Below are 14,345 nucleotides of genomic sequence, written 5' to 3'. Positions count from 1 at the left end.
GTAGCGTCTGAGTAGTAGAGTCTGTTCGAATTAGAGTCTGAGTAGTAGAGACTGTTAGAGGCAGAGTATGAGTAGTAGAGACTGTTAGAGGTAGAGACTATTAGAGGTAGAATCCGACTAGTAGAGACTGTTAGAGGTAGAGAGTGTTAGAGGTAGAGTCCGAGTACTAGAGACTGTAAGGGATAGAGTCTGAGTAGTAGAGACTGTAAGAGATAGAGTCTGAGTATTAGAGACTGTAAGAGTTAGAGTCTGAGTACTAGAGACTGTTAGAGGTAGCGTCTGAGTAGTAGAGATTGTTAGAGGTAGCGTCTGAGTAGTAGAGTCTGTTCGAATTAGAGTCTGAGTAGTAGAGACTGTTAGAGGCAGAGTATGAGTAGTAGAGACTGTTAGAGGTAGAGTCCGAGTAGTAGCGACTGTTAGAGGTAGAGTCTGAGTAGTAGAGACTGTTAGAGGTAGAGACTGTTAGAGGTAGAGTATGAGTAGTAGAGACTGTTAAATCTATATGACTATACATTTAATCCATTTATATGCATATATTGGAAATGCTAACATGAAATGAACACTTAGACTGAAAATACATAATTTTACTTTTTTTGCATGTTTAAATAAAATTGGACTGGGTGTAAAAAGAAAAAGAGTGCAGCCAGCCACTAGAGGGCATCATACATAACCTTTCACTTTACAAACACCCATGTAAATATTTAGCCTTAACCCAAGTAACAGACATGATTTTCACATTTAACCCACTTGTTGAGTAAGTTTTATTCATGACAGTGTTTACAATTCTGCACTACTTTTTTTTTTTTTTTGCTGCAATTATATGTATATATAAATACGTAAATATTCGACCTTGGCCCATTTGACATTTGTTGATAAATGCAGAGCACCAGCCAATAATTAAATTATTATTTAGCATAGATAATAATACATTTTAATATAAAGCAGCAGTCACTGCTGTGGTCTGGGGCACAGGTTGGAAAAGAAGAAGAAATCCTAAATTAGAGTGGAAATCTTACAATGCATGCAAATATGACCTAAGAATCGGCATATACTGCCATCTAGTGGTCAAGATAAAATATAACACAAATAATACAAAGGAGAATTTTATCTTAAGAAGAATAAGAAGCAGCCTTTATTTATCACATAATCATTACAGCACAGTGAAATTCTTATCTTCGCATATCCCAGCTTGGTTATGTGATCATTTATTGAATGAATTTTAAATAAAACTTATAGACGATCCTATACGTTGGCAGATATATTCTGCTTTTGAAGCCTTAGACACCATTTTGAGGCTGCGCATGATTATTTTTCAAGGCAGACTTGTTTCCCTGCATGCTAAAATCTTCACTGCACATATGAAGCGTAGAATGTAAAATGCAGATGCATGTTGTTACAGCTTTAACACACCCCAGTAAAGAGCTGATCAGTTTATACACAGTAAAAATAAACACGGAGAACATCAGGCCTATTAATCCGCATAAAATACATTTTTTTAAAAAGCAAAGAGAAAAATATTTAGGCAAATTTGAAGTTGTTATGAGTGTGTAATTTAATCAAATCTCACCACATTTTTCACTTTTGTGTATCACATTGCTTTTGAAATTATCATTAGCATGGCATACTTAATTGAGATGAACTTAGACAATCCACATCACTATAGAGCACACAGCCTCTTAATATTCGAACAGGAAATCAATTCCACTTACATCTCTGTTCAGCGTTAAAGAAATACTTCAATGTTTTCCAAACTAATCTCAATCTACTACATATATGCTGTGATAGAGTATTTGCCCCATCCTGATTTCATCTGTTTTTTGTGTATATGTCATACGAAATTGTTTCAGAAATCAAAACAAAAAATAAGATAAAATAAAGGCCCTGAGTAAACACAAAATACCCAGTAATACACTATGGCAAAATTAAAAGAAATTCCAGAAATGATGAGGAAGAGGGGATTGAAATACATCAGTCTGGGAAGGGTTACAAAGCTATTTTAAAGACTCCAAATAACCACAGTGAGAGTCAATATCCATTTTTTCAAATGGAAAAACTCATCACAGTAGTGAACCTTCCAAGAAGTGGCCGACCTTCCAAAATTCCTCCAAGAGCACAGCAACTCCAGGAAATCACAAAAGAGCAAAGGACAACATCAAAGGACCTACAGGCCTCTCTTGAATCAATAAAGGTCACTGTTCATGACTCCACTATCAGAAAGACACTGGGGGGAAAATGGCATCCATGGAAGAGTGGTGAGGTGAAAACCACTGCCAACCCAGAAGAACATTAAGCCTCGTCTGAATTTTGCTAAAACACACCTTGATGATCCTCAAACCTTTTGGGAGAATGTTCTGTGGATTGAGGAGTCGAAAGTGGAACTGTTTGGAAGACAGGTGTCCCGTTACATCTGGCGTAAACCAAACACAGAATTCCACAAAAAGAACATATCTACGGTCAAGCATGGTGGTGGAAGTGTGATGGTGTGGGGATGCTTTGCTGCTTCAGGTTCTGGGCAACTTGCAGTAATTGAGGGAAACATGAATTCTGTTCTCTACCAGAAAATCCTAAAGGATAATGTCCAGTCTTCAGTCTGTAAGTTGAAACTCAAGCGCAACTGAATTATGCAACAACACAATTATCTAAAGTATAGGAGTAAGTCCTAGAAGTAAGTGAAAGACTGAGCTCCAGTTATCGGAAGCGTTTGGTTGCAGTTATTGTTGCTGAAGCAGGCACAACCTGATTTTACGTTTAAGGGGGCAAATAGTTTTTCACATTAATAATAGGTGTTGGATAACTTTTTTGCTTCAATAAAAAAAAAGAAATAGATAAAAACTGTGTTGTGTGTTTACTCAGGTTGCCTTTGTTTTATATTATATTTCGTTTGAAGATCTAAAACTATTTAGTACGAGACATACACAAAAACAGAAGAAATCATTATTTTATGACTTCTATATTATCGAGTCAGTACAAAAGCATTTTCGATTTCCAATCATTAGTTTTCCAGCAAAAGAATTAAATGTTACAGAAAAATGTTTGTATGTCATTAAAGAAAGCAGAATGTTATGTAAGAGACCCCCCTTTTTTAAAATTTTTTTTATTTTAATAGAGTGAAAGACATAATGAAGGCTGCTGGGTTTTGCTGCAAAAATAAAAAGCAAGATGCTCAGTAAAACTTACCAACTCATTTCCTTATAAAACTGCACTAATTATACCTGAGACGACTAATGTGTATTTTTTTTTTTTTTTTTTTTTTTAAAGCTAAGGGTCGTTACATCAAATATTTCATTTATTACTGTTTACTGCTGTTTATAGTATTTTTTTTTTAAAAATGTAGAAACAATTAAATTCAATTCTTTTTGAGGGCATATTTGGTCTACAGCATTTCCTTGCATGTGCGTAAGACTTTTACACAGTACTGTATATTGCTGGAATTTAGCAACTGCCCTTAGACAACTATAACACGTGAATTTTGCATAAAACCTGCTGGATATTGATATGACTAACTTCTAGAAAACAGCCACCAAAAAAAAAAAAAAAAAAAAAAAATTGGGCTTTCATCAAAATATTTTTTTTCTGCCAATAATATAGTTTAACATATTTACCGTACATTATTTAGCTGTTTGTATTTAGGTGGTTTTATAATCCTGTTGTGTAAGGAGCCAGTTGCAAGTGTGATTTCATCACAATCAAGATTTTGGATAGCTATGTGCCATAGTGGAATTACCATGAGTACCGACAGAATGAATCAGTGATTATTTTTACACTGATGTTAGCAAGAATAGTGATCAGGTGACTGAACAGATGCAAACTTCCGACCGCAGCTGTATATACATTTTACCAAAAAGTGTTAATTTCCTCTCTCTCAATATCTCTCTCTCTCTCTCTCTCTCTCTCTCTCACACACACACACACATACATTTTATATTTATATTTATTTATATATATATATATATATATATATATATATATATATATATATATATATATATATATATATATATATATATATATATAAAAATAAAAGACTGCAATGGACTTTAACAGGAAACATGGTGAGTACATCACACACATGACACTGCTGCCAAACTTATTAACAAATTCAAAAAGACAAAGTGTTGTGTTCTATGGTAACCACACACCCATGTCTGAAGGAGAGAAAGAGAGAGAGAAAGAGAGAGTGAGAGAAGGAGAGAGAGAGAGAGAGAGAGAGAAAGAGGGATCAGCCTGAAAAACTTTTTTTGGACTTTCTTTGTTTAGCGCACATAACCGTGATTTCAAATGTATTGCATGTAAAATAGAATTATTCACATGCTATATGTATTACATATGAATAATTCTATTTTACACACCTGTATTGTAATATTATTGCGAATACTAATTGTAATACTAATAGCTATTTCACTCAATTATAAATCTTGCATGGTAGCACTACTTGTATTGTTCTCCACGTGATATATCACTTTGCTTGTATTTCCTCATTTGTAAGCTTTAAACACCCGAGTTAGAAAAAGAGACATGCTCCCTAGCGACCTCCGATTCAAAGTTCGTCCTTGTTGGAGCTGAAAGTGCAGGTGACCCCGGTGCCCTTTAACCCGCAGTACCCATTAGGCACCTTGTGCAGGTACTGCTGATGGTAATTCTCAGCATAATAGAAGACCTCGTCCTGTCTGATTTCTGTGGTGATCACACCCTTACCTTTCTGCTTCAGAGCCTGAGAGAGCGAGAGAGAAAAAAAGAAAGAGAGAGCGAGAGAGAGAAAAATGGAAGACATAAAGTAAATAATGCAATAATAATACAGTAAGGCAACTACATATAAATTTATCATTTTCAAATTTGTAGTAATACCCGATATAGCCTGTACACGCTACATTATACACTAGTTGAATAGTGAAATACAGAGTAACATGTTTAAAAACGACTAGGTTTGTACGGCAGTACTTGGTGCTTCACGCAGTAATTATAATTACTCAGACCTTAAACTAGGTAGTTAAAAGTAACACGATTCAGATTTTGCAATTTGGAAAATGTACGCACATGACAGCTAATGAAAAATATACTCCAGCACATAATGCTTCATTCTCAAGTCTTGACATAATTCTGACATAATTCTCAAAACAAGCGTACGTGAAGCACAGTCATGGCTCCGTGATGTTTTTAACAACATTATGATTTTTTTTTTTTATAGCTAATTTCTTTAATTCCTGTAAACATTGGCAGGAATGTCTGAAAATGTAATTAAAATAAATGCTGCATGTGTATGGTGTGACAAAAAATGCCAGGAAGTTGAAGTTAACAGCTGTCACTTTCAGCCGGCGATTTTCATATCAGCGCATCACTAATCATCAGCACCCCTTTACTTTCAGCTGAATAATGATATAAAATTAACGCTTCACGCATTATTACACACCAACCACCTGTAATTACATACTATTTAGTTATATATGTGTCAATCATTTTAGCATGACTTATCTCTAGTTTGAATATAGAAACTAAAACAGAAAGTATGCACAGAATATTCCATGTAATAGCTATATTTATTAAATATTATTGGTGCACTGCTGTACAAACCTGGCAGCTTTCCCATGACTTACTTTATAGTTCAAAATGCAAAGTACGAGTAATTCCATGTAATTACCACCTACCTGTTAAATATCCTGTACATTTTAATGCATTGTGAGATAAAGCACTACATGCATGTTTAATAATACTACTACTACTAATAATAATGTTATTAGTATGAGCTTTAATAGCGTGCTTGTGTCAGGTTCATGTCATATAATTATTAGACCTAACCCTTTAAGGTAAAGAAATCACTAATATCAATGAAGACAATTTTGAATTGGACAAAAAACAAAACAAAAACAAGAACCAGAAAACAAAAAGAGCAAGAAAGGGGAAAAGATTACAAAGAGAAGACAGCTCGATAAACAAAACAAACAGAAAAAAGTTTGACATCAATAGAAGAAATGTGACTTGGGGAGACATGTCGCTCTTAACTCGAAAGCTGAACAAGTTTCTACTCTCCGGGGTGTATGCGTGCGTGTCTTATTTGCTCAAAAGGTACATAGTGCAATCTGAACTAAAAAGCATAAAATGTGTAGAGCACTAGATCCCTCAAGGGGTCACATCAAACGATGTCCACTGGGAGTGCTTAGTCTGCAGAGGGAGTAACACCACGCCAGCTTCAAACACTCTGTGCAGCTTTGAAAACCCAACACACACACACACACATACACACAAAAGAGAGCAGCTTTTAAAAGGAGCAGTACAGAAGTGCTTCTACAGTGGAAGGACTGACAGACGTTTTAAAGAAAACAAACAAAAAAAAAAGATCTTAAAAATTTAACCAAGCACCCTGTAGTTCCACAAATCTCCACTAGGTGTCAGTGTGGACATCCATTGCTATTAGACAACAAAAGAGTCCAGAAGTCTGAATGCCATAAAAATAATAAATCTAGAGCATTATTCAGATATGTACATCAATTTTACAGAACAGGGGAAAACAACTGGACTGCGGCTGTTAGATGAAAAGATTACGACTCGGTACTGAAATAAAAGCCATAGTTAAATACCATGAGCTGTAAATTTTAGTATACAGGACGTGACCGTAAACAAGCAAACCGCTGCAATGAAATGAAATTTTATTCCGGAAACTCTTAACAACATTTCATTTCTATCCAAGCTCCTAGGTGTCTAATATAAGATCTCTGCAGGACTGGAGGAGACAAAGCACTGCACAGTTTACTGCTGATTCAACTCAAACCAAGCTGAATCGAATGCGTTCATGCACGGGGTGTGCTGGAGCAGGACAGGTTTTGATTTCTGGTCGAAAAGCGAGAGCAATGTGTGTTATGGTGTGTTATGTGTACAGCGTTGAATATCTGTGATTTCCTGAACAGCAAGACTCGACAAAATGATTCAGTTAGCAAGAACTCTGCGTATAAATATTGGACTATATGATTCAATTAGTAGTGACTCTCTGTATATATAGTGAGCTAAATGATTCAGCTAGTGGTGAGTGTGGTGAGTGCATATATAAGATCTAGCAATAAGCCATGACTATTTGTATATGAATATTAGACCAAATAATTCAACTATTGCTGACTCTGTATATGAAAACTAAATAATCTGTAGAGCAGCAACTGATTATTTGTATATTAGACTACAACAATCCAATTAGTTATAATTCTTTGAACACGAAGACTGAATTTTCCCTATATCTAAATACTGCAATGAATGATTCATATTCCATATGAATACTGGACTAAATGATTCAGTTAACAGTGAATCTATATATAGGGACTAGGCTAAAAGATTCATTAGTAAGTACTCAGTATAAAAATGTGGACAAAATGAATCAATTAGTAGTGACTCGTATACTATACGAAGACCAGTCGGTTAGCAAGGACTCTTAGTTTAGGAAGACTGGACTGAATTATTTGGTTAGTGGTAATTTTCTTTATATCAATATTGGACACGCACAGATGCTGGAACTGATCATGGCTCCCCCTTTTCAAGCCAAACACCCCCACCACACACACCAGATTGTTTTGAGCGTCATTCTTATCAGCACACAAACACACGCACATATGCATGAACCCCCGCCCCCCCCCCACTCCCCCACCCCACCTCAGCCCGAGAGACACACAAACTCAGGTGTACATCCAAGCACCCACACACACAGAAGCACATAAGCACACGCTTGTACACACACACACACACACACACACAGCTGGCCTTTTTTTTTTTTTTTTTAAAAACATAGCCTTAAAAAATCATGTGCTCTACTCTGCTCTTTCCCCCACCCTATTAACATAAAGCATTTATTAAATATGCCTCACCACACAAATTTCCACATGCATTAAACCCATGAAACAAGTTCAAACCTCCAAAATCTCTACTCTAAGAAACTGGTGCAGTCCAACCCTCCAGCCCAGCCCACCCCACCCCACCAAGCAAAAAAAAAAAAAAGAAAAAAAAAAAAAGGAAATTAATTGGAGGTCAACCCTCCATCTCCAATGAGTCACCCCCTCGACAAGTAGAGCGTCACTGCGGAAAACCGATCTCGTGATCTTTCTCGTCTGCTCCATCTCTCTCCCTGTCTCTCACTTCTGAATAAAAACCCTTTGATGTTTTGCAAATTTCTACATTTCATTAGTCCTCTTCTCGCTGGCCTTTAAATAAGCTTTTCTGCCCTTTACTCTCCTTCGCTCGCTCACTCTGCCTTTTAAATGATAAAGTTTGGAGCTCGTTACGGGTTAATAATTTATTTATCTAAAACTAAATGTGTGTGTGTGTGTGTGTGTGTTTTTAAGGGCATTATCAAGCTCAAGGCTGTCTGAGGAACATCAGCTCTAAAGATCTAAAGAACCAGATCATCCTCTTTCACCACCATGAATACATTTCCCTGTTCCTGTCTGTCTGCAAGTGTCATGTCTACTCATTCAGCACAAGTGTCCCTCGAACCCACAATGATGCACTTGTGATGCTGACCAAAAAAGAGGAGGGCAAGGGGGTGCGTGGTAGGTTGGAGTGGGGCGGGCAAGAGAGGAAACGAGAGAAACCGGACGGATGAATGTGAAGTGTGCAGATGACAGCTTGTCACTGCTTAGCTGATGGGAAAATGGAAAACTGGTGCCACGGTTTGGAAATGAAAATGAAAATGGTGTGAAATTTGTGCATTTCAGAGGAGTTCTGTCTGGGTTGTGCTGAAAACGTGCCCACAAAACAAACTTTTCACAAAGGTTTTAAATTTACATTACATTACATATAAAAAAAAACAAAAAACAAAGGATGTGTGCTAAAAGTGATAACGCATGTCAGTTTCACAAATAGTCAATAGCATCACAAACAGATTTCTACTGGGCATATAGTGCCCGTCCATCCATCCATGCATCCATCCATCCTTTTTCTGTACGGTTTATCCTACACATGGTCGCAGGGAGCCTGGAGTCTATCTCAGGGAACTCGGGGCACAAGGTGGTGGACACCCTGGACGGGGTGCCAATCCATTGCAGGGCACAATCACACACACACACACACAATGGACAATTTTGAAATGGCAATCAACCTACAACGCATGTCTTTGGACTGGAGGAGGAAACTGGAGTACCAGGAGGAAACCTCCGAAGCACAGGGAGAAAATGCGAACTCCATGCACACAGGGTGGAGACGGGAATCGAACCCCCAACCCCGGAGGCACAGCACAAACCTGCTAACCACTAAGCCACCGTGCCTATTATTATTATTATTATTATTATTATTATTATTCCCTACGTAGTGAGCATACTTTATAAAGTGAATATGAAGACATTAGACATCCAGCTGCTGGTGAAGATGACACATTTTGTTAGATGGACCTCAGGAAATAAGAATAAGAAATGGAAAGAAACCTAGTTTTCATAAAAACAATACAGCGTTACTGTCCATAAACAAAGAAGAATCTGAATGAAATCTTTGTTGCCTCTTTGTGACTTTCTTCGCTTAAGTAAGTGCCATTGACTTTGATTTAAGTGACAAGTGACATTGATTTATGTGACTTAAAGCGTAGTGCTGTTATCTTCTCAAATATGATCGAATAAATTTTCTAGAAAGAGCTCTGTTGACTGGTTTTCTAGAACAGTAGTTCAGTCTGCAAATGGCAGGTTTTTATTAACGTCTCAGCTCTAATAATAGATTATCATTACTAGTGTAACGGGTCTAATAATAATAATAGACTCGTTACTATAAAAAAAAAGGTCTAATAATAAAATAGACATGCATTTTCTTTAACAAAGAGAAACGTATAATTGTTGATATGGTGAAGTCTTCCGTAATATGTTTATTTAACATTTATGGAAGGAGTCTCCAGTGTCAGCGCTTTGTAACAGTGTTTAGGAATTTCCAGTTTTGATAACATGGTGTATTTAAAAAAAAAAAAATCTTAACTGTTAAAACCAGACAGAGAGAGAGAGAGAGAGAGAGAGAGAGAGAGAGAGAATATGAGAAGTCTGTTTTTTATATATATATATATATATATATATATATATATATATATATATATATATATATATATATATATATATATATCCCCCCCGCCCATATAATATTTTATACTGATATTGGCCACGTTCCTCTCCCTCCTTCACTTTCACCTTTCCTCCCTCTTTCCTCTTTTCATTCCCTATTTCTCTCTCTTTCATTTAGTGGCAAGGACACCAACTGTGTGACACTAAATTTGAGTCAAATGATGTGTGTGTGTGTGTGTCCGTTGACAGCAGCCGTAAGATTCGGTCCCCGATCTGATTGCGTACGTGAAACTGCAGCTGCCTCCCTCCCTCGAGCACGACCTCTGACCTTTGCTCCACCCAAGGCCAAGGCCACGAAGCATGCTCGTTGCTGTGGCAACTTCCCCCCACCATCTGAAGTATTTACGTTTAAGCCTTACTGAGCGTGACCTCGTGAGTGGCAGGTCACTGCGGCAATCAGAAAAAAAAAAAGTATCGTATCGTATCCCCACACCTCCAAAGAAAAGGACGGGTGATCGTCGGTGTGTGTCGGTTAGCGCGTCGGTTAAAGGTCACATTACAAATTCATCATTCGGATAAAGTTAAATTAGTCCGATTGGAATTTCTCTTTCTCGTGGTTGGCTTACTCTGACTTGAAAAACCGGCAATTTAAGCGTAAAGAAAATTACTCTATAATTGAGAAAGGGATTAAGATTATTGGAGAGAGAGAGAGCATCGGTAGTGATCTAACCAACACCGAGCTCACACACTGCACACATCTCTTTCATGTGTTTTGACAGTATACACACACACACACACACACACACACACACACAGGTAGGAGTCAACTACCAAGAGCTGTTCAACAACAGCAACAAAAAAAATCTAAACTAACCTGCCTCCATGATCCTTTTGGATCAAATCCCATCAAATCCCATCATTTTCTTGCCCATACATCCTGGTTCTCTCTAACGTTACATTAAACAAAGTAAAAATGCATTATTATTTCCATTTCACGTCATCTTTAAGAGTGAGGAATCGAGCAGGGGATGAAATATGACTAACTGCCCATCAATTTAGAGCCAATAATCTGCAAGCTGGGCTCCACGGAGGACTTTGTTTTTATCTCAGTAACAAAACAAACCGCATTTCTTTTTGTCTTATTAACTTCAAAAGAAGGAGAGAAAAAAAAGATGGTGGTGACGAGACGACTGTTTATAGCTGTTATAACTTAAATGATAACAGGAACGAACATGTTCTGCGGATGTCCCACAATTTTAAATGTAAACATATATCGATAGAAAGTTTGACATAATAAAAATGCAGTTTAAGTGGAATAAAGCACTTCAGTATGTCCTGTTACGGGAAAAGCAACTTCGTGGTGCTAACAGTGACTCTGCTTCATCTCAAGCCACATCACAACAACTTCTTTATTTACCCATTTCACGCAACAGGAAATTTCCTATAACAGGATGCCCCAAGTCTTTTATTTATACGCGTTGAATTATTAGACTTATAAGGGTCTATTTGACTGGGTCACATGGATACACTGGGTTTAATTAGAGCTAAATAAATAAATAAATACTATAATAATAATAATAATAATAATGTTCTAAATATTCTCATTGTTTTAACACTGACTAACAGGTTTGGGTGGTGGAAAGCTCAGGAATCAAACAATAAATACCTACAACAGTACATATTTATCTAATAGACCTCATATTCAAAAAACTGGATTTGTAAAAAAAAAAAAAAAAATACATATGTGCAGTGCAAATAAGGGGGTCTGTGAAAATTGTTACTCTGAAGGGTCCCTGGATGCAAAAAGCTTCTTAGAGCACACAAATGGCCAGTTTTGTAAATGTACTGACTTTATGCAAATCTATAATGTATATGATAACTGTGTAGAAACTTCATTGTGTAATCAGGCAGCTAAAGGGTGTGTGTGTACCTGCTGGTAGGTCTCTTTAGTCCTCATGGCTTGTTCCTGCTGTTCTGGACTGTATGTGTAGATAGCAGAGCGATACTGTGTACCTTTATCATTCCCCTGAGCCATACCTGCACACACACACACACACACACACACACACAATGATCAGATGTTGTATAGAACAGAGTGCTTTCCCTCCATAAACTGTTCTGACTGGCCTTCAATAATGATTGCACAACAACAACAGGATTTTATTGTCACTTCATTTTCACTCTATCCTCGTGCACTCTTTCCTCTCCTCTTCTACCTCTCTTTCTTTCTCTCCCCTTTTCTCTTTCAGTGTTGGATGGCGGCCATGCTGCCTCCAGGTCCTTCTGGAGCTCTGCTCGTCAGAAGCCACTACGCTGTGCTCTGATTGGCTGATTCTGTGTTTGACCCTGAGGGATTGTCACTGACCTTCCCATCCGACCCTAAGTTCATTGAGCGCGACACGCCGACCGAATGCAACACGCTAACCAGCTTATAAAACACACACACACCCACGCATAATTACTTCGCGTTCACTCTATAGGTTCACTTGAAAAACATTTTTATGTGTATAGTGCTTTTAACAAGAGGCACTGTCACAGAGCAGCTTTACAGATATCAGGATGTAGAGGCGACACGAAGATGAAAAATCTACAAATGAAACGTTGAAAACGAAAACCGGAAATAAATAAATAAATAAATAAAAGTGCCCTGATTTTTCAGCCTCTTCCGTCTCACAATAACTGGCAAATGACAGACTCGCACTCAATGACAAGATTCTTACCTTCCTTCGTTTATTTATTCATTTATTTAACAACCAGGAGGAGAAGGAAAGAATGATACAAAGAAAAAAAAAGGCATCACAATAAAAAAGGGAACGCATATTCTGAGATCAGTACGGTATATACTTGGAGTACGTTAAAAAAAAACAAACAACAAATCCCCCCCAGATTTTAGTAAATCATGTCCACAATGTTTTTCTTCAGTCCAAAACACTGGAATTATATTACACTAATTTTATAGATCTATCGAAAATAAAATGGCAATTTCAACCTTCTGAAAAGTAGTGCACGGGTTTCCTAACAGCTGCAAGCAAAAGCGTAGCGTTGCATTAAAACGTCAGGTTTTACAGACGGGTGCAGTTAAAAGGTTTTATTCATGAAACTGGTAGATAATACCAAAACGTCAGACAAGATCATGGTCCGAAAACAGCTAGCGGGTCAGGCGATAAATAAACAGGCAAAACTACACAAAAAAACAGATTAATGAGCGTGGGTCAAAAACCAGAATATCCTGAACAGAGATAAAGCCTTGGTATGTCAGGGAAGAATACACTGAGTGATACTAGACGTTTGGTAAAAGTCCAGAGTCTGTATTTATAGGGTGTGTGTGTGTGTGTGCGCATGTGTGTGTGTGATTAAAGCCAGGTGAACGTGAAAGCGATGATTCGCCTGCTTACACTATAAACCTGTGGAATCTTTTTGTGAAGAAAAATGCATACTTTTGAGCAAAAGCGTACGCACGTACTAGGACATACCAACACGTCATGTAACGGAAGAGAACGCTGTTGCCTAGTTACGCACACCGTCACCGTAAACAAATCCCTCGTTGCAGTTCACCTTTTCTTCATTTCATTATTCCTTAGTATATCATTTTATACGATATAATTTAATCGACCGTTCCCTTGATTTATTTGACTTTTTTTGTTTTTATTTCATTCACACACCTCTCTAAAATACATCCCTGAACTCGGCGATGCTAACGTCACAAAACTCCTCCTCCATCGCTCGTGCGAGGAGTTGTGGGCGATATTAGCAGTGTCGGAACTCGAGTCTGTCTCCGAGTCCGATTCGGGCATGACGTCAGATAAAACCTGTATATCTTGGCTTGTTTACAAGAAAAAATTGGAAAATTCTACCCTCAAATCAACTGCTTCTAAAAATGTACGTATTAATAAATAAATAAATAAATATGCACAATATCTCAGAAACGTGTACTGTGGCACAATTTATTCTATTTTGCCCAAATAGCACTAGTGTATACAGTCAGTATGAACCATCTACTGTATATCAGCATCACTTGGGCTTCCTCAAAACTGTCCGGTTTCGTTGCTCGTCGTTCCACAATTAACATAAAAGTACAGTATAATACGGACAGGATAGAATCAATTGTGCTACAATACACGCTTCTGAGATATTGTGCATATTTTGAAACTGAAAAAGATTTCTTTTTATACTTCTGATTGCATTAGCAGCAGATTTGATGGTAGAATTTTTTTTTCTGAATGTTTAAAATCCATTTTTGTAAACAAGCCAAAATATTCAGGATTTATCTAACCTCATGTCCAAGTCGGAACCGAAGCCGGACTCGATTTCCTACACTGCTTTCGCAGACACGGCCAC

At 37.4% G+C, this 14,345-nt stretch overlaps 1 protein-coding gene across 1 annotated transcript in view; it reads right to left on the bottom strand.

The window, feature by feature from the left end:
• Positions 1–4,016: 4,016 nt before the first annotated feature.
• msrab (methionine sulfoxide reductase Ab) overlaps positions 4,017–14,345 on the bottom strand; it is a 38,440-nt gene continuing 28,111 nt past the window's right edge. Inside the window, exons 5-6 of the mRNA XM_053632972.1 lie at positions 11,938–12,044; positions 4,017–4,711 (exon numbers count right to left, since the gene is read on the bottom strand). Of these exons, the coding sequence (XP_053488947.1) occupies positions 4,538–4,711; positions 11,938–12,044 (281 nt within the window). The 3' untranslated portion in view covers positions 4,017–4,537. The remainder of the gene's footprint in view (positions 4,712–11,937; positions 12,045–14,345) is intronic.

This window comes from Ictalurus furcatus, chromosome 9 (genome assembly GCF_023375685.1).
Source record: "Ictalurus furcatus strain D&B chromosome 9, Billie_1.0, whole genome shotgun sequence".
Lineage (NCBI taxonomy): Eukaryota > Metazoa > Chordata > Actinopteri > Siluriformes > Ictaluridae > Ictalurus > Ictalurus furcatus.
Note: the sequence above shows the minus strand (reverse complement) of the source record. Positions and strands in the feature narration are given on the sequence as shown.